This window comes from Heloderma suspectum, chromosome 2 (assembly GCF_057233095.1).
Source record: "Heloderma suspectum isolate Gila_16-S chromosome 2, 16-S_ref, whole genome shotgun sequence".
In the NCBI taxonomy this organism is placed as follows: Eukaryota; Metazoa; Chordata; class Lepidosauria; order Squamata; family Helodermatidae; genus Heloderma; species Heloderma suspectum.
The window spans coordinates 365,012,670-365,040,276 of record NC_139459.1 but is presented as its reverse complement, the minus strand read 5'-3'; the positions used below and the strand labels follow the sequence as shown (position 1 = coordinate 365,040,276).

General features: G+C 47.9%; 1 protein-coding gene across 1 annotated transcript in view; it reads right to left on the bottom strand.

Moving 5' to 3' along the window:
* Positions 1–13,783: 13,783 nt before the first annotated feature.
* The window catches only part of LOC146355775 (uncharacterized), a 32,683-nt gene continuing 18,859 nt past the window's right edge, over positions 13,784–27,607 (bottom strand). Inside the window, exons 5-8 of the mRNA XM_084829970.1 lie at positions 24,132–24,384; positions 18,268–18,773; positions 17,387–17,513; positions 13,784–15,916 (exon numbers count right to left, since the gene is read on the bottom strand). Of these exons, the coding sequence (XP_084686096.1) occupies positions 14,412–15,916; positions 17,387–17,513; positions 18,268–18,773; positions 24,132–24,384 (2,391 nt within the window). The 3' untranslated portion in view covers positions 13,784–14,411. The remainder of the gene's footprint in view (positions 15,917–17,386; positions 17,514–18,267; positions 18,774–24,131; positions 24,385–27,607) is intronic.

The following is a 27,607-nucleotide window of genomic DNA, read 5'->3' as shown; positions in this document are numbered from 1 at the left end:
CCCTGTCCTCCTGGACTCTGAGCTAACTGGGGAAGCCCCAGTGGCTGCAGTGTCCAAGAGTGCATTTTACCAGCTTAGGCTGGTATGCCAGCTGCGGCCCTGTCTGGAGAGGACGGTCCTTGCCTCAGTTATCCACACACTAGTGACGTCCAGGCTGGACTACTGTAATGCACTGTATGTGGGGCTGTTTTCGAAGACAGTTCAGAAATTCCAGCTCATGCAGAATGCGGCCGCCCGAGTATTGGTGGGGACGAGGCAATCTGATCACATAATGCCTATACTGCACCAGCTGCGCTGGTTACCGGTGTGTTTCTGAGCCCAATTTAAAGTGCCGGTTTTTACCTTTAAAACCTTAAATGGTTTGGAACCAAGTTACTTGACATACCGCCTTTACCCATATCAGCCTGCCTGCTCTTTAAGATCAGCAAGGGAGGCCCTTCTCATTTGCCCACCCGTGAGAGCAGTCAGGTGGGAGATCACACATGAGAGGGCCTTCTCTGCAGTGGCCCCGCACCTGTGGAACAAGTTGCCCTTGGAGGTCTGTCATGCTCCATCATTACAGGCTTTTAAGAAGCCCTTGAAAACATATTAAAATGGTCCGCCCCAAGCATCTTATGGATCCGAATGGATTCCTGAACGCGTTTGGGGATTCTCTGGAGCACGCCAATGGCCACTCGGTCGTTCAGCCTATCATGTGGCAGTGAAGGCAGCAAAAAAGGAATATTGTGCTGCCTCTATCGCGTCTGCAGAGTGCTGTCCCAGGAGGCTGTTCCAAGTGGTCCGGAGCCTGGTCGGTCCTGTGGCTCCGGAACCACTGGAGCATTCTAAGGCCTCCTGTGAGGCCTTGGCAAGGCACTTTGCAGATAAAATTGATTGGATAAGGACTCTGCACGCTGTGGATACAGTTAGTGAGCAAGAGGCGGCCTGTGGCAAACCGGTTTTGTGGGATCGGTTCCAGCTTCTTCCTCCTGATAAAGTGGACAAGGTGCTTTCATCTGTAAGGCCGACCACCTGCTTACTTGATCCTTGCCCATCTTGGCTCATTATGGGCTGCAGAGAGAGACTGGGTGAGGGGATCAGGGTGGTGGTGAACGCCTCCCTTGAGGAGGGAGCGATGCCATCAGCCCTCAAGGAGGCAGTGATAAGACCGCTCTTAAAGAAGCCCTCCTTGGATCCCCAAGTTCTGAACAACTTTCGCCCAGTCTCGAATCTGCCATTTTGGGGCAAGGTGATTGAGTGGGTGGTGGAGATGCAGTTGAAGGCACACTTGGAAGAAACCGATTATCTAGACCCATTTCAGTCGGGCTTCAGGCTTGGGCATGGGACAGAAACGGCCTTGGTGGCCTTGGTGGATGATATGAGGAGGGCTCTGGATAGGGGTGAATGCTCCTTCCTTGTTCTCCTCGACCTCTCAGTGGCTTTTGATACTGTTGACCACGGTATCCTCCTGGACCGCCTGGAGGGGTTGGGCATTGGAGACCCCATATTGCGGTGGTTCCGGTCCTTCCTCTTTGGCAGGTACCAGAGGGTAGCACTGGGAGACGAGGTTTCGGACCCGTGGCCGCTCACTTGTGGGGTGCCACAGGGATCCATCCTCTCCACGATGCTATTTAACATCTATGTGATGCCGCTGGGGGCTATCATCAGGAGGTTTGGGGTGTGGTGTCATCAGTATGCGGATGACACACAGCTCTACTTCTCGTTCAAATCTTCACCAAGGTTGGCCGTAGAATCCCTGTCCAAATGTCTGGAGACGGTGAGTGGCTGGATGGGGAGGAATAAGCTGAAGCTGAACCCTGACAAAACCGAGGTACTTCTGGTGGGAGACAAGAGGAGGCTGGGGGATGTTGACCTGGTGTTGAATGGGGTACAGCTACCCTTGAAAGACCAGGTCCGCAGCCTGGGGGTCATTTTGGACTCCCAGCTGTCCATGGAGGCTCAAGTGTCAGCTGTGAGCCGGACAGTGCTGTATCAACTCCATCTGATACGGCGGCTGCGTCCCTTCCTTCCCGACCATCTGCTCCCATCAGTAGTACATGTCCTGGTCTCCTCTCGTTTAGACTACTGTAATGCGCTCTACGTGGGGTTACCCTTGAAGACGGTTTGGAAGCTGCAGCTGGTACAGAACGTGGCGGCTCGCCTGATTAAAGGCAGCCGCCAGCGAGATCACATCACTCCAGTGCTGAAGGAGTTGCACTGGTTACCAGTTGTTTTCCGGGCCAAATTCAAGGTGTTGGTTTTGACCTTTAAAACTCTATATGGTTCCGGCCCAGCCTATCTTAAGGAGCGCCTCCAGCAACACCAGACAGGCCGCTTAACAAGATCAGCCTCGGATGGCCTTCTCTCTATCCCATCAGCCAGGACAGCTAGACTGGTGGGGATGAGGGAGAGGGCCTTTTCTGTGGTGGCCCCCACTCTTTGGAACTCCCTCCCTAGGGAACTCCGTCATGCCCTCTCTTTAATGAGCTTCCGCTGTGCATTAAAAACGTGGTTGTTTAGGCAGGCATTTGGGGTACGTTAAGGTGTTTTAGAAAATGATTTTATTGTAGAATTTTATTGTTTTAAACTGTTTTATTTTATGTTGTACATCGCCCAGAGTGGCTAGGTGACCAGCCAGATGGGCGATTGATAAAATAAATAAATAAATAAATAAATAAATAAATAAATAAAATTTTAATGTGGCCTTCCTTTGATTTGACTGTTGTTGTTGTTGCTGTTATTGCCATTGTCAATGGTGCTGGTTTTATTCTTGGCTTTTATTGTTGTTTTTATTGCTATTTTATTGAGTTTATGTTTTTATCGCTTTTCATATTTTAACTGTTTTTAAGTATTTGATTGTTGTAAGCCACCTTGGGAGGGCTTCTGACCTGAAAGGCAGCCAAGAAATGTTTTAAATAAATACATACATACATACATCAGGTACATTGTGAGTAATTTAACTGGCAAAACCAGATGTCCAGCACTCATTTGAGTGCTGCCTGCCATTGCCAACAACATCAGATAATCCTGCCAGGGGGCCACCACTAGGTAAGCTCTCTCATTGGTCAAGGCCCACCACAGGGCACTTTGCTGAGGGCCCCCTCAATCCAGGAACTGGGTCTATAATGTATTTCCTAGCCTCTGCCCCTTGTACACTTATGTCACTTTGAGAATGCCTTATTAATATGTTGTCAGTGTGGACTGCAAGAGCTGCAGTTCTTCAAGATTCAACATCTGTTCCCCAGGGTCTGCTTTTGTGTAAAGCCCTAAGCACCATGCAGTGCACAGCAAAACCTTTTCACAGACCTGCAGTGGTATAGGGCATCCCTACACCTGCAATTTATTGCACATTCATGATTGGCCACTCATGGAAGTTTGCGGGTCCATTACATGACGTCATAATCCTCCAGTGATTTTCCCTCCATTTCCCCGTTTATCCTGTGTTATCCCCAAGCGGAAAAAATGCAGTATTTTTTCAGCCCACGCAACAGGAGCGCCATGGCCTCCCTGTGTATTTCTCCCATAGCACCAAGAAACCGCTGGGTGTGTGCAGCTGTGGGTGGTCATTTGGGTTTGCTGGGGGTCACGATGACAACGGCAGTGGCGGCGGGGTGGTGCGTGTGCCGGTATACTGACCTGCCGGCTTGCCGCCATGCTGGCTTGCCGCCATGCCGTGACTAAATGCAGCGCACCGACTTTTGCTCCCGACTTCGGCTGCTTATTCCACAGCACAGGATGGCCGGCACGCCAGCAATTTGCTGGGAAACCAGTGCCTGCGGGGGCCAGGTTCAGGCAGTTCGCTGGAGGTTGTTGTCCACCCGCATTGCGTGTCCATCACAACCAAACCACCGGTAATCCGCGCGGGGAGGGAACCAGGGAGGAAATTTCGTAATGCCCCCAGCGTGTGTAATGGCTTTTCACGGAAAAGTAGCCACCCCGTGAAAAGGTAAGGAACGGAATATAATGAGATGGAAACAGCTGTGTGAAGGAACCCTATCTAATCCTGCGATGAAACTGCATGGGGAAAACCCTTGTACTGATGTGGATTTCTGCCCCCATATGATGAACCCCATAGTTTGACCTACATCCTTACATCAGGGGCATCAATCCTCAGGCCCAGATGGCCACGCCCCCTTTCCCCGCCTTCTGATTATTTGATGGTTTCCTGGCTTTTACACTGCTCCCCCCGCTGCCCTTCTAAAACATTGAAATGCCTCTCCTAAGGCTGAATTACTGGCAGTGAGAGCGTCAAGCTGAAATATGCTGCTATGTTTGGCCCTGCCCTTTTTGTCTTCGGCCCCATCCCTTTTGATTTCAGCACTGCTCATCACTGGAATGAAATTGGATTTGGCCCTCAGGCTGAAAGAAGTTTGATAACCCTGCCAGACATCGACTGTGACGCTATTCTAGTATATGGTTCGTAGCACAGAGGAGAATGTGTGGTTTTATTGCTGATTAATGCGGACTGTGTTGTTTTTATTGTTATATTTTTTCTTGTATTTATGCCGTTGTATTTTATGTTTACCACTTTGATACCTTTATGGAAAGTGGTATATCAATTTCAATAATAAATAAAGAAAACTATCTCTAACACAAAGTGGGACACACACACACACGCACACACTGGGCTTTTAAATCTCTGGAAGAGAGACTGTTGCAGAGCACGTGAGCACAGCAGATGGAGTAGAACCTTAATCATTTTATTTATACAGAAAAAATGTACATTCTGCCCTTCCTCAGAAAAATACAGTGCTCAGGGTGGTTTACAGCACACCAGACACTTCACAATACAATGAATAACAAACATAAACAGAGCGTCTCACCAGATGAAACAAAACAAAACAACAAAATGAAACAATAGGTTTGGCCAAAAGCACATATGAGCTAATGATACGCCTGCCTAAACACTGTATTAACCAGGAGGCAGGAAATATAAAAAGTGAGGGGGCTAAACATTCCTCTCATGGAGAGTGCAAAGAAAGGCCTGATAATAAATTCTCGGTCTCGTACTAGGCTCAATGGCTGAAACTCCCACAAACACAGGTCACATTCCCGATGGTTCTGGGAAGCAGGAGAAAATGTGGGGAAATCTCTAAATTCTCAGATGTTTACATACAACTTTTTGACTATTGAAAGGTGCCAGTGGCACCTGTAATTTTAATAAAGCTTCTAAATTGATGGTAAGTGGGCCAGCTCATCCACTGCCAACTGCCAGCATCACCCCAGGACAGGTACATTCACTGGCTTCTGTCTGGCAACATCATCTGCCAGCTTCCACCCGCCACCTTCCACTGGCTTCCATCCATGAATCCCTACCGGTTTCCTTTCATTTCGCCTCTGTAAGCCAACCTCCGCCAGTCTGTTCTCAATCCAGTGGGTGAGTGGAACAACACACCCAACATGTACATTTTCTGTTGGCACAGATCTTTTTGGAAACATGTGCCTTGGAAGAAGACAAAGAGTGATGCTTGCCATGTTGTGCTGACATGTGTTTTGTTCTCTATGAGCACAGTGGTACAGGAAGGAAATGATGAACTTATGTATACTCCATTTGCTTAAACAATGTAGTGTGCTCGATCTCTTTCTGGCATCACAACAGAGTTTTGGGGATCCCTATACCAGAACCTATTTTGCTGCCATCTTCGTCTGGTATCCCTTAAACAGCCCCTGAAATTCCACATCTCCCATGGAAAAAGAATTCTACATTATTTTTAATGTGACTGGGAATGAACACACCACCACCTTTCTCCTATATAGGTTAAGCAATGTCTTACTTTGTTCATCTCTCTCCTTTCTCTCTCCGTTCTTTAACGTAGTTTGTCCTCCGTTCATGTTTTCTCTGCATGGAGATGCATCGCCCAGTATCTGTTGCCTCATGCTGTTGCTGCAGGTCTCTCTTCTGAAGTGGCGGTTAGCTAAATGAGCAATCCCTCTTGAGCCCCTGGCCGCGTCACTTCTGTGACGTCACAAAGATCCAGTAGCATGAGCTACTAAAGTTGACCGAAGCATCCTTTGCTTCAGGGATTAGCTGAAGGGGTCTAGTGATGTCAACTGTCCCTCAAAATCAGAGGCGTCACCTTCCCATTTTGGCCTTGGGACATTGATGTCAGACATGCAGCAAAAACACAGTAAAAAGAGTTGGGGGCACAACTGTACAATCGTAGCCTTTGACTCAGAAAGCACTCCATGCTATCTCTCTTGGAAGACATTGATGTGGCCAGTGTTTCATGTTAGCAGTTTTGTGGCTAGACATGACTGTAAGCGATATGTGGGGCTGCCCGTATTGGATTTGGTTTTGGAAGAATGGTGGGCAGTCAGGTGTGAATTTACCCAGAGTCATATGCAGTTTAATGGCATAAATATACTGATTTGCTAGAGCAGTTGGCAATTTTCATGATTTTAGAGTGAATTCTCATAGCTGAATTCACATAAAAGTGAAGGCCACATTTTTTTGCTACTAACAGAAACTAAGAGACAATGCACAGTAGTTGCTTTGCACAACTCTGCACGGTCTGTATTTGCTGAATTCATAAGGACACTCCTTTCTCTGTTCCAAGAAGGAAAGGCCTTGGTAAAGGGGGGACAGCGTGGGTGCACTTCCTGACAGTTTCCTAACTCAGTGAGACTTCCTCTATAAAATCCTGAGCAAACTGGCCTGTTACCTGTTCTTGTCTGAGGGGGGGAAGGTGTGAGCCTCAAGATGCTTCATTTAGCTCGTCACTCCCCGGGAACCAGAGTGACTGAGAGTTAAGGATGTGTAAGCTTTCTTTGCTTTTATTCCATCTGCATCCAGTTTCCATCAATAAACTCTATCATTCTTTCACACAAGTGGACTTGAGTCATACTGGTATCGCAAATCTGGTTAGTGTGGGTCCTGGCTGGACCAGGCCCTAGTTTAAGACACTGCCCATGTGAATGCCAAATCATAAAGAACTCGTCAGCTTGGCTGGTGTTGGGTGTGGATTGCTGTGGCCATATCAGACCAGTGGCCCCCTGTATATTTCTGGGGCCAATTCAGTGTGTGAGCTTTGACCTCTTATGCCCAAAGTTTACAGCCTAAACAGTGTGTGTCCTGTTTATATCAGGAAGAACCTGGTTCCAAAATAATGTCCCCACAGTTTGACATCAGCTGAGGATGCCCTGCTGTGGGTCCCATCATATTCAGAAGCTTGATTGGCCTCTACAAGAAACAGGGCCTCCTTGATGACCACCCCAGATCTGTAAAATAAAATGTAATAACTTATGGTGCAATCCTATGGAGATAGTAGTCAGCCTCCAAATGCCAAACATGCAATTTTGCATGTCTAAGCCATGAATTTTGGAGCAGAGGGGAGGCAAGGAGGCCACGTGGCACATAGGAAGCCTTGTAAAGTGCTTTCCACAGTCTCCTCCCCTCCCTGCCCCCAGGACCACGGCCTTTCCACCCTCTCCACACTCCATTTCCTAGCGCAGAGAAGAAGCTGGCATGGAAGGAACCGCACTGGCTATGAGGGGGTGGGGGAGGAGTAGGGAGCGAGGTTTCTGGGAACCGAGCTCAGAGCCAGGGCTCCAACCTCAGTTTCCAGGAATCAAAAAATCCTATGGCCCTCTAGACAGTGGCTAGTGGCCATAGGATTGCTCCCTCCATATAACAACATAATAAGATAATACAATAACATCATAAGATAACTGCTGAGGGATATTTTTAAATATGTTCAGCGGTATATAAATCTATTAAATAAATGAAAATAATAATATAAAACAAATAAAACGATTGTAACAATCAACAATGGAAAGCCCATGACTCATTAAAAATCTTGTCATATGCTGACAAATGCCTGGGAACATCAGGAAGTCTTAACCTGGTGCCAGAAAGATGACAATGTTGGCGCCAGGTGGACTTTACTGGCATTATGAGTGTTTCATAATGGGGTGGGGGCACCACTGAGAAGGCCCCCTCCCTTGTTTCCATCCTCCATGCCTCCCTTAGAGGAGGGCCTGAGGTGATGATCATAAATTACAGGTAGATTCATACCAGAAGAGGTTCTCTGTCAGGTATTGCGTGACGGGGAGGGGGATGGTGCACATCCTCCTTTTTTTGCCTGCAGAGTCCGGACACAGAATAGAGTGTGCAGTGCTTCGCCCTATGATTGGCTGGCAATACGGAACCTCCGGATTGGCTGAGCTGGGTATAAATAATACCAGAAGCCTTTGCCTGGTCAACAGAGCACTTCTTTCAGCCTGCAACACTTCCTCCTTGCTCCAGTTTCAAAGCCCTAGCAACTGTCGTGTCCCAGGAACCCTGGCCACCCAAGCAAGTAGTGAGGCCTCGGTCGGTCCTTGGTTCTGGAGAAGGTGGCTCTCCAGAGCCCTTCTTTGGACTTGGATGGCACATTTCCTGGAACTCCAGCAGCACAAGAGGACCCACCTCCACCAAGCCTAGGCTTGCTCCACAGGGAGCTGCCCATGGTTCTGAGCCCCATCTGCCTGGCTTGCACCTGGTCATAATACCCTCAAAGACTCCCATTTGGACCAGCTGACCCTGCGATGGGAGAATACAAACACTTGTGGGGTGGATTTGCATACTGCTGCACATGGCTCTGGTCCTGACATAGACCTACACACAAGAACCCCCCTTCTCTCTACAGAAGACCTGTACTGTGTCAGACCATAGGTGGATGGGAAAATAGCTCATGCTTGGCATGTAGAAGTTCCCAGGTTCAATCCCTGTCATTTCCAGGTATGGCTAGAAAAGAACTGTTGCCAGTTGACAATACTAAGCTATATGGATAAATAGTCTTACTTGGTATAAGAATGTGAGAAGAGCCATGCTGGATCAAACAAATGATCCATCTAGTCCAGTATTCTGTTCACACAGTGGCCAACCAGCTGCCCAAGGGAAACCCACAAGCAGGACATGATGGCAACAGCACCCTCCCACCCACGTTCCTCAGCAACTGGTGCACATAGGCACACTGCCTCCGATACTGGAGGTAGTATGTAGCCATCAGGACTAGTAGCCATTGATAGCCTTATCCTCTCTGGATTTGCCTAATCCCCTTTTAAGCTGTCCAAGTTAGTGGCCATCACTACATCTTGTGGTAGCAAATTCCACAGTTTAATTATGTGCTGTGTGACAATGTCCTCCCTTTTATCCATCCTGAATCTCCAGCTGTTCAGCTTCATGGGATGACCCCATTGAGTTCTAGTATTATGGGAGAGGGAGAAAAATGTCTCCTGATCCACTTTCTCCACACCATGCATAGTTTTGTACATCTCTGTCCCCCCTTACTTGCCTTTTTTCTAAACTATACGGTCTCAGACATGATAAGGCAGCTTTCTTGACCAAACATCTATCTGTTCCAGTAGCCACTTTCTTGCAGCGGGCAACCAGATGCCTCTGGGACAGCCGTGAGATCACGAGAGCTGTAGCTCTCTCCTATCATTGCTCCCCACAACATAGTGACCAGAGATATATTGCCTTCAAACACGCAGGTTCTGTTTAGCCATCACGACCAGTAGCCATTGATAGACCTCTGTTTTTCCTCCATGAATTTTACAAATCCCCCTTTTAAAGCCATCTCACTTATTAGCCATCACCCCCAACTTATGGCAGCAAATTCCATAAATAAATTATGCCCCGAAGACAGACTTAATTGGGACACAAAGTTTTAGAATGGAAAATTTAATGAGAAAAAAACAGAAGGATTGCAACGTAAAATGTACAGCCAATGCAAATCAACCTGAACTAAATTTAAACATTAGGAATTTAAAGGATTTAAATTCCCACCTGACCAGTTCAGGGTAGGTAGCCATGGTTGAAAGCAAACAAGTATAAAAAGAGACATCCTAAAATATCCTATTTCCCCCAAGCAGTGGAGTGGAGTGCTTCCAGTGACTGCAGTGCAAACAGGGCCGAGAAAAAAGCAGAGGTCAGCAACCTGATGCCCTCCAGGTGTTTTGGACTACAATTCCCCTAAGCCCCAACTAGCATAGCCAATGGTCAAGAAGAATGGGAGCTGTAGTCTCAAACCTGTGCAGGGCACCAGGTTGCCTAGACCTGGTTTCAAGTTACCAATGTTTTAAAGCCAGTTCTAAAGCTTTGGGTATCTACCCTGCATGAGAGGTAGATAAGTATTTCAAAACCAACAGAGTCTCAACAAAGTCCCAACAAAATGAGTACTCTTCACATGAGAGGGAAGCAGCGCCAGACCTGCTGGCCACATCCCCGAATGCCCGTGCATCTAACTTTAGTGTGCAGCAACTGCATGCACATGGGGGCACCTTCATGCAAGCAGGAACCCCGATTTCTCCAGGGACCCAATTGCATGTGGGAGCTATATGCACATGGAGCTCTGTTATACTAATGTTACGCACAGGGGCATTGGGTGGGGGCCCTGCTTTCCTGAACACGGTCACTGAAGATGTGAGGGAGAAGAAGCGAAGGGCCTTTAGCAGATTAACTGTGGCAGGAGCTTTCGTGGATGGAGTGGGTTCCAGTCCACCAAAGTTTTTGTCACCTTATTACTATTACGCACCATCAGTGTGCATGCTGCTGGTCGGAATACAAGAGTTCCCTGCCCGAAAGAGCTTGCAAGTGAAGATACAACCCAAGGAATACAGATGAAGAGGAGGGAAGTGGAGGCAGGTGGTAAACAAGGAACAAAGACACAATTTGCAGACCAACTGGAGAGGGTTCAGAGGTGGGCAACAAAGATGATCAGCGGACTGGAAACAAAGCCCTGTGAAGAGAGACTGAAAGAACTGGGCATGTTTAGCCTTGAGAAGAGAAGACTGAGGGGAGATATGATGGCGCTCTTCAAGTACTTGAAAGGCTGTCACAGAGAGGAAGGCCAGGATCTCTTCTCCATCATCCCAGAGGGCAGGACACGGAATAATGGGCTCAAGTTACAGGATGTCAGATTCCAGCTGAACATCAGGTGAAACTTCCTGACTGTTAGAGCAATACAACAATGGAACCCATTCCCTAGGGAGGTGGTGGGCTCTCCCACACTGGAGGCATTCAAGACGAGGCTGCACAGCCATCTGTCGGGGATGCTCTGACTTGGATTCCTGCACTGAGCAAGAGGTTGGGCTCGATGAAGAGGCCCCTTCCAACCCTACTATTCTAAGATTCTATAATTGTTTCAGTTATACATATAAGACTGGGTTAGAAGCTTAACCTTTAAGGCAAGCAGTGGAGGCTGGTGGCTCCGATTTCAGTGGGGCTGTGATTCCATTCCGGGTTTCAGTCAGAACCAGCCAGAACTCTAAAGGAGCCATCCAAGAATGAGGAACCCATTCTGGGGCTAGGGCTCAGCACCTCAGATAGCTCCTTTAGGGTGAGGCAGGGGTGCAGAACCTTTTTCAGCCTTAGGACAAAATTCAGGTTTGGATAAGCTCACGGAGGACGCAGTCCATGGGCGGGCAAGGCCAAAGGCAAAACAGGGCAAGTCAAAATGTCACCATATTTTAGATTAAAGCTTTCATTGGCAGTAACTAAGCCTTAGGAGAGGTATTTTAACCTTTAAGAATCGGGGGGAAACTCCTCCACAAAAGGCAGGAAACCGCCAATCAGTGGCTGGGAAAAGGGGACAGGGCAGAAGGTCGCAAGACATGGTCTGAAGGCACATGAGGCAGCCACCTTGCTGAAGCTAAGCAGGTCTGGGTCTGGTCAGTGCTTGGAGGGGAGACTACCTGGGAACTGCATGTAGCCACCTTGACTTCCATGAGGCTGGACAGCCATCTGTCAGGGATGCTCTGACTTGGATTCCTGCATTGAGCAGGGGGTTGGGCTTGATGGTCTTGTAGGCCCCTTCCAACCCTACTATTCTATGATTCTGTGATTCTATCATGGAAGATAGGTGGGATATAAGTGTAATAATAATAAATAAAATAAATAAGAAGGAAGCATGACTTGCAAACATCCCCGCACATGGCTACACTAAGCATTTGTGCGTGTGCGTATGTGTGTGGTGACTGCTGTGGCAGTGTTATCACTTTTGTGGTGACTGGTTTTTGGAACACAAGTACGTTCTGGGGAAAGAGCGAGTTGAAGAAAAACAGAATTTCTGCATTCGATACAATATTGATGTTTTCTCCAGATGAATTGTTTCACTCACAGTTTATAATATATTTGGCTATTTTGCCTTATTCAGTTGACGAGTACACCACTGAAAAATTATAGTATTTAGGAAGTGGGATTTTTTCCTTCTATCAGTTTTCATAGTATGTTATATATTAAAAAGAGTGGTCTATATAGCTCCCAAGGCAGACTATTCCTAGTTGAAATGGTAATATGCTGGGGTTCCGTTGGACTGATACATTTTTTAATGGTACTGATATGTTTGATATGATGCATATGCCTTGGAATTGATTGCTACATGTGATACAGTGCATATGCATTAGAAATATTTACTTCCTCTGTAATTTGGTGTGCATTATCCATTGTGCCTTATTTGTTTATACATAGGATTATGAACTTCTATAAATGAACGTCTTTTATGTATTGATCAACTGCAGTTCTGTAAGGTCCTTTGCACCTTGTATGTTTTTGTTGAGACTGCACCTATCCTCCCAGCAGTACTGATCTGCAAAGAACCTTACAGCCATACAGCTGTATGTGTGCAAGACGCTTCCACATTAATGCAGAATGCATGGCCGTCGGGAGACGTGGTCTGTGGCAATATCAGTGTTTGGAGGGGTGGCCTGTGGGTGGAGTCCTGCTCCCCATTCAGATGTCAGGTGCACATGTACATGCATGTGGCTGGGAGGGGTTGTATGTATAGGGCTACTACGGTTGGAGGGTTGGAAATACTGATTAGACTCAAGCTGCTTTCAGTAACTAATCCAAGCCCTATTCAGTAACTGATCCTATCCAGGCCCTATTCAGTAACTAATCCAAGCCCTATTCAGTAACTGATCCTACCCAGGCCCTATTCAGTAACTAATCCAAGCCCTATTCAGTAACTGATCCTATCCAGGCCCTATTCAGTAACTAATCCAAGCCCTATTCAGGCATTCCGAAACTGAGTAGAGCAAACTCGTGAGAGGGACAGCACCAACCTTGCCCCCTGCTGTCATCTTCGGCATCACGTTGAGGGCGACTGTCTGAAGAGGACAGCCTCTTGTAGCCATGGGCGCTCCAGTCAGAATACTTCAGATTCTCCAGCAAGTGGGGTGCAGGGAGCCAGTACAGAATGGTTTGCCTCAAGCAAATATAGCCTTCAACCCCAGTCCAGGGTGGTTGGACCTCTTTCAGCCTGAGGGTTGAATTTCATTCTGGACAAGCTCTCAGGGGCCCCATTCCAGTGGTGGGTGGGGCTGATGGCAAAAGGGGCAGGGCCAAAATACAAAAAATATATTGAAGCTTAAAGTTCTTCCTGCCAGTAACTATGCGTTAGGAGGGGCATTTCAACCTTTTAGAATGGGGAGGAAACCGCACAAAAGCCAGGAAAGCACTAAACAGCGGCTGGGGGAAGGGGTGTGGCCAGGGGAAGGGGTGTGGCCAGGGGAAGGGGCGTGGCCAGGGGAAGGGGCAGGGCCTTCCAGGGATTTCACCCTGATAGGTCTGCAGACCTGTTCCGAAATTCCTGCCTTGTACACTTCGTCAAATATCCAATATAAACTTTTCTGTGCTGTAGTAATTTCTAAACATGTTCCCAATTCTACATCTTGCCCCCAAACACACGAATTCTAAAAAGAAGAAGAAGAAATCATCTGGGAGTTTATATGTAGTAGGTAAAGAAGTTAAGGGCACAATCCTATGCATATTTAGACAGAAAAATGGCCTACAACTCCCAGCATGCCCCACCAGCATGGGATTTGTAGGCCTTACTTCTGTCTAAACATGCATAGGATTATACCTTAAATGTCTAAAATAGGTGTTACCCCTGGATTGACCCCTGCGGGAGCGATTAGTAAATACTGGAGTGTAAAGAATGGTTGTAGATCTTTGAGGGCACCGCTAAGGGAATCTGAATTTTTCTGCTCTCCCATACTGAACAGTATTCCATAGCTGAATGCACTTTACTGTGTAAGGCTGCAGCACAGAATCAAAGAGTAGCTGCCCTCACTGGGCCTCTGAACAAACTGGTCATTGGCGGTTTAGGTTCCTTCTTGAAAACATACCCGTTTATTCTGTAATGGGGAAAAGTGACATAACGTACATAGAAAGCTGCCTTGTCCAGAGTTAGAACATCGGTCCATGTAGCTCGGGTTTGACTACACTGATGGGCAGCAGCTCTCCAGGGTTTCAGGCAGGGGTCTTTCTCAGCCCTACCTGGGACCTTCAACATGCCACTGAGCAACAACCCTTCCCTATGGAATGTTTTAATAAATGTCAATTCATTACAAACCCACTGATCTATCTCCTCATTCTAGTTTTATTACTGGGAGTTTCCCCTCCATCTCTGGGTTTTCGTGTCAGAGCCTTTCCTAGGATCTGGATACCCCTAGGATGTCTCTCCCGGGTGGATTTTCATGTGTCTATGAAAAACAGAGGAACTACAGAATCTTTTCTCGCACACCGAGCATTCATACGGCTTCTCTCCAGTATGGATCCTCTCATGTACAACAAGGTTGGATTTCTTACTGAAGCTCTTCTCGCAGTACGAGCACTTATGTGGCTTCTCTCCTGTGTGGACGACGGCGTGTTTCCTCAGGTGAGAGCTCGAGACAAAGCTTTTCCCGCACTCAGAGCAGCCATACGGTCGCTCTCCTGTGTGGGTCCGCTCGTGTATCACGAGGCGTGATCTCTGGCTGAAGTTCTGCCCGCAGTCCAAGCACTGATACGGTTTCTCCCCTGTGTGCGTCCTCCTGTGCGTCTTCAGCTGGAAGCTGGTCCGGAAGCTCTTCCCGCACTCGGAGCACTCGTACGGCTTCTCCCCCGTGTGGGTCCTCTTGTGTTTAATGAGGGAGGCAATCTCCCGGAAGCTGTTGCCGCAGTCAGAGCACTCGTGAGGTTTCTCGCCCGTGTGCGTCCTTTTGTGAATCACGAGCTGGAAGCTGATCCGGAAACTCTTCCCACACTCGGAGCACTCGTACGGCTTCTCTCCCGTGTGGGTCCTCTCGTGCTTGACAAGAGAGGCTCTCTCACTGAAGCTTTTGCCGCAATCCAAGCACTTGTGTGGCTTCTCTCCTGTGTGCGTCCTTTTGTGGAGTTTAAGGTGACAGCTGATCCGGAAGGTCTTCCCGCACTCAGAGCACTCGTACGGCTTCTCTCCCGTGTGGGTTCTCTCGTGCTTAATAAGGGCGCCCCTCTCAATGAAGCTTTTGCCACAGTCTGAACATTTGTGCGGCTTTTCTCCCGTATGGATCCTTAGGTGCTTCACGAGGATCCCCTTTTCCCCGAAGGCTTTCCCGCACTCGGTGCATTCGTACGGCTTCTCGCCAGTGTGGGACCTCTCGTGTTTAATGAGGGTGGATTTTGCATTGAAGCTTTTGCCACAGTTAGAACATTGGTACGGCTTCTCTCCCGTGTGGATCCTCTTGTGCTTAACAAGATTTGTTCTCCAACCAAAACTCTTCCCGCACTCGGAGCAGATGTACGTTTTCCGTCCCGCGTGGGTCCTCTCGGGTGAAATAAGGGATGCTTTGCTGGTTGAGTTTCTCCCGCAGTGTGTGAATTTGTGCAATTTGTCCTTCGCTCGCATCTGCTGACTCTCGGGGAAGTCGATGGCCTGGTGCCATCTCAGCCCACTGTTAGTACCCATCTGTTTCCTACACTGGAAAGATTCATGTAGGTTTTGGTCACCTTCCTCATACAGGAAAGCTTGCTTTGCTCTCTTCCCTTGATGCCATTCGGGTCCCTGTGGACTTCCAGGCTTCACGTCCATCTCAGGACCCCAGAAACACATCTCTTCAGCTCCTTCCAATGGCACCTCGCAGGCACCCATTTCCCCTGGTCTTTCCAGCTGAAAGGTCTCTTCCTCATTCTTCAGCACTTGCCTGTCACATTCTGGGACAAACAGAGAGCCATTTATTTATTTAAAGTTACATTTGGTTAAAGTTATGTTAGTTATTTTATTTATTACAGAATTTATAAACTGCTCCCCATCAAAAGATATTGGAGCGGTATACAACAAACGAAAATACAAAGTATTTATAATAAAAGAAGGCGCATCAATAAAACAGTGCCTGGAATTTAGTAATTAGTCAGGAAATCCTTGCCTGAGAAGAAATGTTTTCAGTAAATGGCGAGAACATAGTAATGTAGGCACATGCCTGATCTTAACTGGGAGGGCATTCCACAGGACGGGAGCCAACACATTAAAGGCCCTGCCCCTGGTGGTTTCCAAGTGGATCTTTGGCCCATGTGGGACCACCAGGAGAGCCTCTTCAGAAGACCTCAGTGACTGGGGAGATCACTACATTTTGGTACATACTTGCCAACCGATAAAAACAATTGTGAGCAGCTTCACATATGAATCATAGCATCGTAAGAGCTGGAAGGGGTCTCTGAAGTCATCTCCAGAGCTGAGCATCCCTAACAGATGGCTGTTTAGCCTCTCCTCGGAGACCTCCAACAAGAGGGAACCCCTCCACCCAATACTTCCATTGTTGACAGCTCTCACCATAAAGAACGTCCTTCTAAGGTTCAACCAAAATTTCCGCTCCTGTAACTTAAACATCTTCTGACTTAAGCCCATTAGATCTAGCCCTGCCCTCTATGGGAGCAGAGAACAAGTCTTTGCCTCTACCATATGACAGCCCTTCAGGTTTTTGAAAAGTGCTGTTATTTGTATAGGCCTTGCTGGTCATTCCGCAACCAAGATAATGTTGCCACATAACATCTTGGAAGCAGAGTATTCTCCGTACTGGCACCTTCCCTCTGAAAAGCCCTCCCCCATGCAGTTTGGGAGGCTGAAAATGTGGAATGTTTTAAAGGCGTTGTTTAAGCAGGCTTTCTCTGCTTTGCAATTAGTCACAATTAATCATGACGCTGCTCCATTCCGTTGGTTTTTTAAAAATTGCTTTTATTGTTATTGTAGCTGAACTTGTTCGTAATAGTGTATTTTAAGCTGTGATTTTACTATTGTTATATGTAAACCGCTTAGTTTATTTTATTAAGCAGTGTAAGGGCAACCCCCTTTCTCCCTTCACTAAGACCCAGTAACTTTGCAGAAGACCTGGTCCTGGTGGAGATGAAAACTGCTAGAACTGGTTTGCTGATATGGATCTACACAGCTGCTGGCAATTTCTGGCTTCTCCTCGAAGGCATGGCTAGTGGGACTGTCACGATGAGTGCCTGCAATTCAACATTTACCACTCCACCACTGTCTACCACTGAGCTTTGGTCGCTGCCCCAGTGACCTGCACTTGGGTCGCTGAGTGACAGGCTGTGCAGGCTCGCACTGCAGGCTGTTTCCACAAGACAGAAGAAATCCATCCCAGAGCCTTTTGCAAGGATTGAGAAGAGATCCCTTACCTGGTGAGCTTGCCTCCCCGTCACTCTCCTGCTTGACCTCCAGAGGGAGCTGTAACGCCACGATGTCCAAGGAATCCTCTTCCAGTTTGGGGGATTTGACCACCACGTCGCCCAGGGGCCCTGGCATCTGAAACAGAAAACAGAGATGCGAGTCACAGATGCCAAGATGTTCTGGAGGATGCAGGACCCCAGCTCTGCTCTCCACCCCAAGCACTCTGAGCGGCCCCTAACTGAGCTGGCCTCTTGCAAGAGAAGTGGTAAAAATACAGCCTGGGCTTCTTCTGCACCCCGTATCTAATCTCACGAAGGCAGGAAGTGACTAAGCGCAGATTTCTTATGTTCTTATGGAAATGAGAAAAACCGTGCTGGATCAGACCCAAGGCCTCTCGAGTCCAACATTATCTTCCCTCCAGTGGTCCCAGGGCATAGTCTGAAGGCACATGAGGCAGCCACCTTGCTGAAGGTCTGGGCCTGATCAGCGCTTGGAGGGGAGACCACCTGGGAACCAGATGTATCCACCTTGAGTTCCACAATGGAAGAAAGGTGGGATATAATAAATAATAAATGTAATAAATACATTCCCTAAAAGAAGCACAGAACCAGAGCATGCTGGCTCAGGAGGGATGGATCCTGTCTGCTTGATAAGAAGCAGGGTTGGTTGGCTTGTCCTGGCCAGCTAAGAGGCTACTCGGCTGCATTTCCATACTGGCTGGAGAGGGGCGGAGGGGGCTTGCCTTCCTCTGCAGCCAGCAGAGCGATGACGGCCACTAAGATTATGCAGGGTAGGACCCTGCAGGCTTATTTACTAGGCTGCCTCCATCTCCACCCCTCTTTGGCTCCATAGCCACTGACGGGCAAAGGCCCTGGAGTTGGCTGAATACCTCTTGTGGCCCATCAGCACCCTGGCAGCAGAACTGACTGAAGTACCGGTGCCGCCGCATCTCCAAGCCCGCCTCCTCCTCATCCAGAATCTCTTCCTTCACTTTCACATGAGGCTCCAAGTTTTTGTAGGCCTCCCGGGCTTCTGCGCAGGCATCAGGATGGGCGCGGGCAGCAGGCTCTCCTCCAGGACGCTGGCTGGCATCAGCTACTCTCTTCAAGGAGGTCTGGAACGCCTTTGTATCAGCCTCTGGCTCAGGCTGCGGTGAGCCGCTCTTCCCTTGGTGGGGTGACTCCACTTTCTTCAGGAATTCTTGCCACTGCGATTCCCAGCTCTGCTGTGGCTCCTCCTCCAGTTCCTGCTTAATTTGTGGCAGGCCTCCCTCAGTCAGAAACCCCGCGACTTGGGCAACGTGAGGGTCTCTGCCTCCTGCCTCTGGCCCCTCCTCTGGTTTGGGTCCTGAGGGCTCCCGTTCCGACATTTTGCTTCCGAGCTGCACTTCCAGGACTGAAAAGGAAACGGAGTGTTAATGACCGCGAAGCAAATATGAACTGAACATATAGCACAAAACATCCGTCTCCTGTGGTGTCATTTTGTTTTTTTCAGGTAACACCTCCATCAAAACGTCAGCACAACAACCTGTAGCTGTCATAAACAGAGACTCATTGGGTTGGATCATCATCGCCCCATGTAATTTAATTTATATGCCGCTTTTCCACAAAAAGTGCCCAAACAACAGCACAACAGCAATACAAAAACAAGAAAGAATCCCGATACATTATTACAATAGAATATCATTACAATAATAAACAACTCAAACAATGCATTTCACTACTACGAACATTAAAGCATTTCAAATTAATTACAAAATAGGCAAAATCAACCCTTACAGCACAACATCAATTATTATTTCTGCAAACATTTTAGTTGCAGAAAAGGGCCACTGAAATGATTGAGGGAAGGTTACAACAGCTGGGATTGTTTAGCCTGGAAAAAAGGAGGTTAAGGGGAGACATGACAGAGGTCTACAAAATGATGCATGGTGTGGAGAATGTGGAGAGGGAGACATTTCCCCCCTCTCTCAAAATACTAGAATCCAGTGGGGTCATCCCATGAGGATGATTGGTGGGAGATTCAGGACAGATAAAGGGGAGGACTTCTTCACGCATCCGATTTGGATGGCTTCAGAAAGGGATTGGACAAATTCCTGGAGGAGAAGGCTGTCAGTGGCTACCAGTCCTGATGGCTATGTGCTTCCTCCAGTATCAGAGGCAGTGTGCCTATGTACACCAGTTGCTGGGAACATGGGCGGGAGGGTGCTGATGCACTCGTGTCCTGCTTGTGGGCTTCCCTTGGGCAGCTGCTGTGCGAACAGAACGCTGGACTATATGGACCCCTGGTCTGATCCAGCAGGGCTCTTCTTACGTTCTTATGATTTATCAGTAATGTGTAAATCACGGCCAAATACACTAAACCTCTCCTATGCACTGAGGCTTTATTAAACACTGCAAAGTGCAAACAGCTACGGCAAGAACAGAAAGTACAGAAAACAACCAGATTTCTTACAGCCTGCAGCAGCTGACCTCTCCCGTGCGCCACTCTCCCACGCCGGTGCAGTCCTCAAAGTTGCAACAGAGACCAGGGTGGCAGCGGAGGCTGGTGGCTCCAATGTCAGTGGGACGGCGCATCCGTTCTGGGCTGTCACAACTCTAAAGGAGCTATCCAAAGGGGACACCTTGGAGAGCTCCTTTAGGGTTCTGACTGAAACCCGGAGCAGATTCATTGCCCCACTGACATTGGAGCCACCGGCCTCCACTGAAGGGTGGTGGTGTTTATTCCCGTCCCCTGTACTCCGGATGTTTCTGCTCTCCCCTGTACATGGGCTGCCCTTGAAGATGGCTCAGAAACATCCGCTGGTGCAGAAAGCGGCTGCTTGCGTGTCGCTGGAGGCGAGGCAGTCAGATCAGAGGTTCTAAAAAGCAGCGGCAAGGGGCATAACATTTGCAACAGGTTGGTTATACGTTCCAAGTCTGAAATAGCTGCGATAACGTGGAGTAGCAACACGCTCCAGATACACATTTTAAACACGCTTAAAGCAGCTCAGTCCCTCATTTCTATAGCATAAAATCAGGACCTTGAAAATGTAGTGCGATTCTCTCTCTGGCCTGTCTTTCCATGCTGGTTGTTTATGTAACTTACTTGCAACACATGTTTTAAAAAAACAATAAAAACGTATATTTTTAAGAAGGTATTTTTTATTATCACCATCCTCCTCCTCCTCCTCCACTCTGTGTATGGTGCTTTACAGAGGGCAAGAGGTTAAAAAATTCAAAGTTATCTTGGTAGACTGGAGTGCTGGGCACAAACCAACAGAATGACATTTAATAGGGATAAATGCCAAGTTCTGCACCTAGGAAAGGGAAACCAAATGCACAGTTACAAGATGGGCGACACTTGGCTCAACAACACTACAAGCAAGAAGGATCTTGGAATTGTTGTCGAGCACAAGCTGAATATGAGGCAACAATGTGATATGGCTGCAAAAAAGGCCAATGCTCTTTTGGGCTGCATTAATAGAAGCATAGCTTCCAAATCCCGGGAAGTACTAGTTCCCCTCTACTCAGCACTGGTTAGGCCTCATCTGGAGTACTGTGTCCAGTTCTGGGCACCACATTTTAAGAAGGAAGCAGACAAGCTGGAGAGGGTTCAGAGGAGGGCAACAAAGATGTTCAGGGGACTGGAAACAAAGTCCTATGAAGAGAGACTGAAAGAACTGGGCATGTTTAGCCTGGAGAAGAGAAGACTGAGGGGAGATAGGATAGCACTCCTCAAGTACTTGGAAGGTTGTCACAGAGAGGAAGGCCGGCATCTCTTCTCGATCATCCCAGAGTGCAGGACATGGAATAATGGGCTCAAGTGACAGGAAGCCAGATTCCAGGTGAACATCAGGAAAACCTTCCTGACTGTTAGAGCAATACGACAATGGAACCAATGACCTAGGGAGGTGGTGGGCTCTCCCACACTGGAGGCGTTCAAGACGAGGCTGGACAGCCATCTGTCAGGGATGCTCTGCCTTGGATTCCTGCATTGAGCAGGGGGTTGGACTCGATGGTCTTATAGGCCCCTTCCAACCCTACTGTTCTATGATTCTAAGAGGACAAATGCCTGCCCCAAGGAGCTTACAGTGTAAAATGTGAGAGATGAAAGAGCAGAAGGGAGGGAGGGAAGTGGAAGGACGGGCAAACATGGGAACAAGAGACATCTGTTTCAGTTGCAAATTGTTAGTTACAGGCTACAAAGAAAGTATGTGCAGAAGTGACAATAATGGGCTCTTTGAAAAGTACATGCAGAATATAAGTTATAAATGTGCACAGTGATAGCTGGAAAATAAGATCATGCAAACCCATTCTGGATTACTCCCATCATGAGTTAGTTGCATTAAGTCCATTAGTGGCTGTTACCCGGTCATTTTAACACAAATCTAGTTGCAATCAGCATGTGGTAAAATAATGAATGTAAAACCTTAACATCACATGTCCTGTGGCCATGTCACTGTTGGTACTCATTTGCCTTCATTATTCGTGACTCCTGCATTTCGTTTTTTGTGTGTGGGGGAGATTCTGATTGCCGCATCTCAACAAGGATATTGTAGTGCCAAGAAAGGTGCAGAAAAAGGGCAACTAAGAGAGCAATCCTATGCCCCCAAGACAGCATCTGGGAGACATAGGATTGTTTGATTTTCTGGCTCTCAGGTCGGAAACATGGCTTGGATTTCGGATACAGGAAACTGTATTTCCCACCCACCCACCTGTATCTGGCGCAGAGAGAACTGTGCTGGCTACCTCTCCACACTCAGAAAACAGAGCGTGGAGATGGGGAAAGGGGACGTTCTCGGGGAGGGCAGGGGAGGAGACCAGGGCAGCAGCCATAATCCTATGGCTGTCCCAGCCTCCTTCCCTCCCCTTCCCAGAAGCCTTTTTGCTAGACAGTTAGCTTAAATGCAGAGTGAGAGGCAAAATGCGCCTCCCACTCTGCTCTGCATAGGATACTCGTAAGCCTCCAAGTTTGGAGGCTTACAAGTTCCCAGGGCGGACCACATAGGATTGCGCCCTAAAATGATCAAGGGGCTGCAGCAACTCCCTTATGAGGAAAGGTTACAACATTTGGGGCTGCTTAGCTTAGAAAAAAGGCAAGAGGGACATGATAGAGGTGCATAAAATTATGTGTGGTGTGGAGAAAGTGGAAACAGTCTATCTCCCTCTCTCACATTACTAGAACCCAGGGTCATCCAATGAAGCCGAATGGTGGGAGATTCAGGACAGGCAAAAAGAAGGGCTTCACACAGCACATTGTTAAAACTGTGGAATTCTCTGCCATAAGATGTGGTGGAGACCATTAACTTTAGATAGTTTTATCACTTTCTGCACACCATGCATTATTTTTTACACCTCTATCATGTCCCCCATCATTTGCCTTTTTTTCTAAATTAAAAAATCTCCAAACACTGTAACCTTTCCTCAAATTAATGCATCGGACGAATTACATGTATGTGACAGACAAACTGTTTCTTTTCTGCCGATTTTTCTGCAACAGACTAAAAACATTGTAAACACTAAAATCCCCGCCCCCCTCCCTGTGCAGCAGATCGGAATTTCTTCCAACAGCCACATAAATTCAGCAAACAGTGCTGTAAAAATGTTTAAAATCACCAACATTTTTCTTTTGAAAAAAAATCTTCCCCAAGGCTTTGGATGCAAGCCCTGTACAATATTTTAAAAACAACAAATGTTTTGGAGGACCTTTGAGTCTAAGGGCGCAATCCTGTGCATGTTTAGACAGAAAAAATCCTACAATTCCCAGCTTGCTCCAGCAATGGCTGGCTGGAGAATGCTGGGAGTTGTAGGGCTTTTTTCTGTCTAAACACACATAAGATGTTTATCGTGCGGACACAGCCTAAAATCCACTTCTGTCAGTTGGTGAGAATGCTTCAGGCATCCTAGGACATGGGTTTCTGTCCATCAAAGCTACTGTTGCAATAACTCTTGTCAGACTTGGAGGTTAAACAAGGTACCTCCTTGTACCTTACAATCCAGCACATTTATATAATGTGATAGGCCTTTAAGGTGCCATGAGACTCTCCGTTCCTTTTCCCAAAGGGGTAGCCCGCCTAGCCCTCTGGAACTTGCCATGTGGACATTAATTCCACAGATGCAGCTATAGAGAGCAGCCCTATTAATAAGGCCAATCTAGTCACTGAAAGGAGCTGGCTGGCTCAGCAGAAATCCATTACTGGATCTCCATGATCAGAGAGGGAGTCAGGTATCTCAGGCCATATAGTGCTTTCCTAGGGTAAGAGCCCTCACCTTGAAATTAACCCGGAAGCAGGCATTCTTGCATGCATGCCTTTCCCAACCCGGTGCCCTCCTCCAGATGTGTTGGGGCTGGAACTCCCATAATCCCCCAGCCACCTATGGGATTATGGGATTCCCCACCGGGTTGGGGAAGGTGCTTCTGTGCCCTTGGCTTGATTGCATAGAGCTGGACGGATTGTAAGAAGAGTGAGAACGACCCTGCGGGATGCATCTACGCAGGCACCCTGTGATCTCGAGCAACCCTGCCCAATAGCTATGGTGGCTGGGGTTAATGGGAGTTGGAGTCCAACACAGCTGGAGGGCGCCAGGTTGGGAAGGCTGATCTAGAGGTTTTCTGCATCCTGCAGCTGCTTCTGCACTGGAAACCTTTCAGCCTCCCTCTCTTGCTCTCTCCAGCCATGGACCCCCGGCAATCGCCTGCATTTTATCCCTGCCCACCGACCCACTCCCCCCCACCCCAGGATCCAGAGTCCCCCTCCTCGCTTCGACTCACCTGACCTTGCTGCTGGCAGCCTTTGCAAGGCACCCGGCTGCGGAACCCTCCCGCAGCCTCCCAGTCCCGCTCTCTCCACGTTTCTCAGCAGAAATGGGGGCGGGGGGAGAACAGGAAAGCGCTTCCTCCTCTTTTCACACCTCCCCTCCTTCAGCTTCTGCGGCCTCTCTAGCCCAAGGAGCTCTGTGCGTTTAACCCCTTGAGCCCCTCTTAGAAAGGAAAAACGAGCTTTCCCGGGCACCCCCCAAACCATCTGTGTGGGGAGTAGGACGAACAGTCCGCTCAGTCCAACAGGCTGTTTCCCACAGTTGCCAAGCGGCTGCCCCAAGGAAGCCCGGGAGCAGGACAGGAAGGCAGCAGACGGCAGCAATGGATGTGCAGAATTATACTGCCTCTGAACATGGACGTTTTCTTTGACAGCAGTTGTGACTAGTAGCCCCTATTCCTGGATGATAGCCTCATCCTCCAGGAATGTCTCTAAACCCCAATGTCTCTAAAGGCCATGTGAGCTAGTGGCCAGCACTACATCACATGGAAGAGAAGTCCATTATTACAATAAAAATAAACATTAACCACTTGGGGCCAGGTTATCTGAAGGAGCACCTCCTCCCATATGTGCCTGCCCGGACCCTAAGATCATCCTCAATGGTCCTTCTCCATGAGCTCCTGCCAAGGAAGTGAGGTGGGTGGCTACCAGGAAGAGGGCCTTTTCTGCTGTGGCACCCTGGCTGTGGAATGAGCTCCCTAGAGAGGTTTGCCTGGCACCTACATTGTACTCCTTCTGGTGACAGGTGAAGACCTTTTTATTCTCCCAGTATTTTAGCATTTTAGCCTCCTAATCTTTTAGCTTTACTGTTTTAAGCCTGTATTTTAAATCTCTGCATTGCTGCTAGGTTTTATTCTGGTTGTACTATTATTGTGGTTTTTAGCTTTCATAGTTTATATTGTTTTATGCTGCACTGTGTGGTTTTGTGAACTGCCCAGAGAGCTTTGGATATTGGGCAGTATAGAAATGAAATGAATAAAGTATGATGATGAAGAAGAAGAAGAAGAAGAAGAAGAAGAAGAGCTGATGTAGTGTAATGCTTAGTGTCAGACTGGGACCCAGGAGACCTGAGTTCATGTCCCCACTCAGCCATGAAGCTCCCTGGGTGACTTTGGGCCAGTCACTGACTCTCAGCCTAACCTACCTCACAGGGTTGTTGTGAGGATAAAATGGAGAGGAGGAGGAGGGCCATGTGAGCCATCTTATGTTCCTCCGAGGAAAAAAGATGGGATATAAATATAATAATAATCTAGCAGCATCTGTGTACATGGTGCATTGCAAAGAACAGGTGTGTCAGGTCCTTGCCACAAGGGCTTAAATTCTAAAACAGACACAGGGAGATAACGGAGGATGGGCGGGGGAAGAATATTCATTCATTCATTCAAAGTATTTTTCTTCTGCTCCTCAGCCAAAAAGGCTCCTAGAGCAGTTTACCTGCCGTAGGTAAAGCAAGTTAGTCCCAGCCCACAGACTTACAATCTAAAAAGTCACAACACACGAAGAAAAAGTGATGGGAAGGGAAGAGAGAGAAAAAAACCAACAGTCTTTCAGAAGGACTGGTTGGAATGACTGCTGGAAAATATCACTATTTCAATTAGTATTCTTTGGCTTAGGGTAACATGTATTCGTTTTCCGTGGGGGAAGTAGCTTGAGGGACCAAGAATGGAAAAGATCATGGACTGCGACTGCTATATGGATGAGGAAGCAGCAATTCCAGAGGGAACAGGAGAAGGAAAGGGGGGCAGCTGGGGATGGGGAGAATAAACAGAATAAAAGGAAATTAGATTTAGAGAAGGAGAAAGAGAGGGTGGGTGTTTGATACAGCTGTCTCAGGTAGAGTTCTTCAGGGGCCTCTGGCAGTTGCTGTGATTCTCAAGTTGTGGGGGGAGTAGCCACCTGGGCAAAGACATCACCCCCAAACTGCCTTGACCCCTTCCACCTGGGCAAGCAGAGGCCTTTCAGGGGCCTCCGGCAGCCACTTCACAACTCTGTTCTGTGGGAACAAGTCCTTCCCTCAGTCTGTCCTGCATCTCCCACTATTCAGCTCCATTGGATGACCCCACTGAGTTCTAGTCTTGCGAGAGAGGGAGAAAAACCTCTCTCCATCCACTTCCTGCATCATACAGACTTTTATAAATCTGTATTATGTTCCCCCTTAGTTGTCTTTTCCCTGCCCCTAAGCTAGGGGTGCATAACCCACATTCTAGGGGCTGAATGAAACCCCTGAAGGCCCGAATTGCAGCCCCCCATGGATGCCTCAGTCCCTACTGCCACATTCCCCCCCCCCGATCCTGATACAGATCATTCTTTCCTCTTGTTTGCCCACCTTCGAGGGCAGTCATGTGAGCAAGTACACAACGGAGGGCCTTTTCCGCTGCGGCCCCACACCCCTGGAATGGGTTGCCATCGACGGTCTACCGGGCCCCATCTCTGCAGGCTTTTAGGAAGCCCCTGAAGATGGACTTGTTCACTCTGGCTTTCTCCTGATTTTTTTCCGGACTGTTCTGGTCTGCGGCTGAGATTGTGTTGCCAGTTTTTAGTATTGTCTGGGCCAGATGTTTTATTGCTGGTGTTTGTTGTTTTTATGCATTTCTTGCTGTTTTATCACTGTATCGGTTTTTATTATATGGGATTTTATTGCTGTAAGCCGCCGTAGGAAGGCTCCTGCCCTAAAAAGTGACCTAGAAATATTTTAATTAATTAATTAATTAAGGATCATAGAATCATAGTAGAACAGTATGGTTGGAAGGGGCCGACAAAACCATCAAGTCCAACCCCCTGCTCAATGCAGGAATCCAAGGCAGAGCATCCCTGACAGATGGCTGTCCAGCCTCGTCTTGAATGCCTCCAGTGTGGGAGAGCCCACCACATCCTTAGGGAATGGGTTCCATTGTTGTATTGCTCTAACAGTCAGGAAGGTTTTCCTGATGTTCAGCCAGAATCTGGCTTCCTGTAACTTGAGCCCATTATTCCGTGTCCTGCATTCTGGGATAGAAGAGATCTTGGCCTTCCTCTCTGTGACATCCTTTCAAGCACTTGAAGAGCGCTATCCTCTCCCCCCTCAGTCCTCTCTTCTCAAGGCTAAACATGCCCAGTTCTTTCAGTCTCTCTTCATAGGGCTTTGTTTCCAGTCCCCTGATCATCTTTGTTGCCCTCCTCTGAACCCTCTCCAGCTTGTCTGCATCCTTCCTGAAGTGTGGTGCCCAGAACTGGACACAGTACTCCAGATAAGGCATAACCAGTGCTGAGTAGAAGGGAACTAATACTCACATGATTTGGAAGCTATACTTCTATTAATGCAGCCCAAAAGAGCATTGGCCTTTTTTGTAGCCACATCACATTGTTGGCTCATATTCAGCTTGTGATCGACAACAATTCCATGATCCTTCTCGCGTGTAGTATTTTTGAGCCAAGTATTCCCCATCTTGTA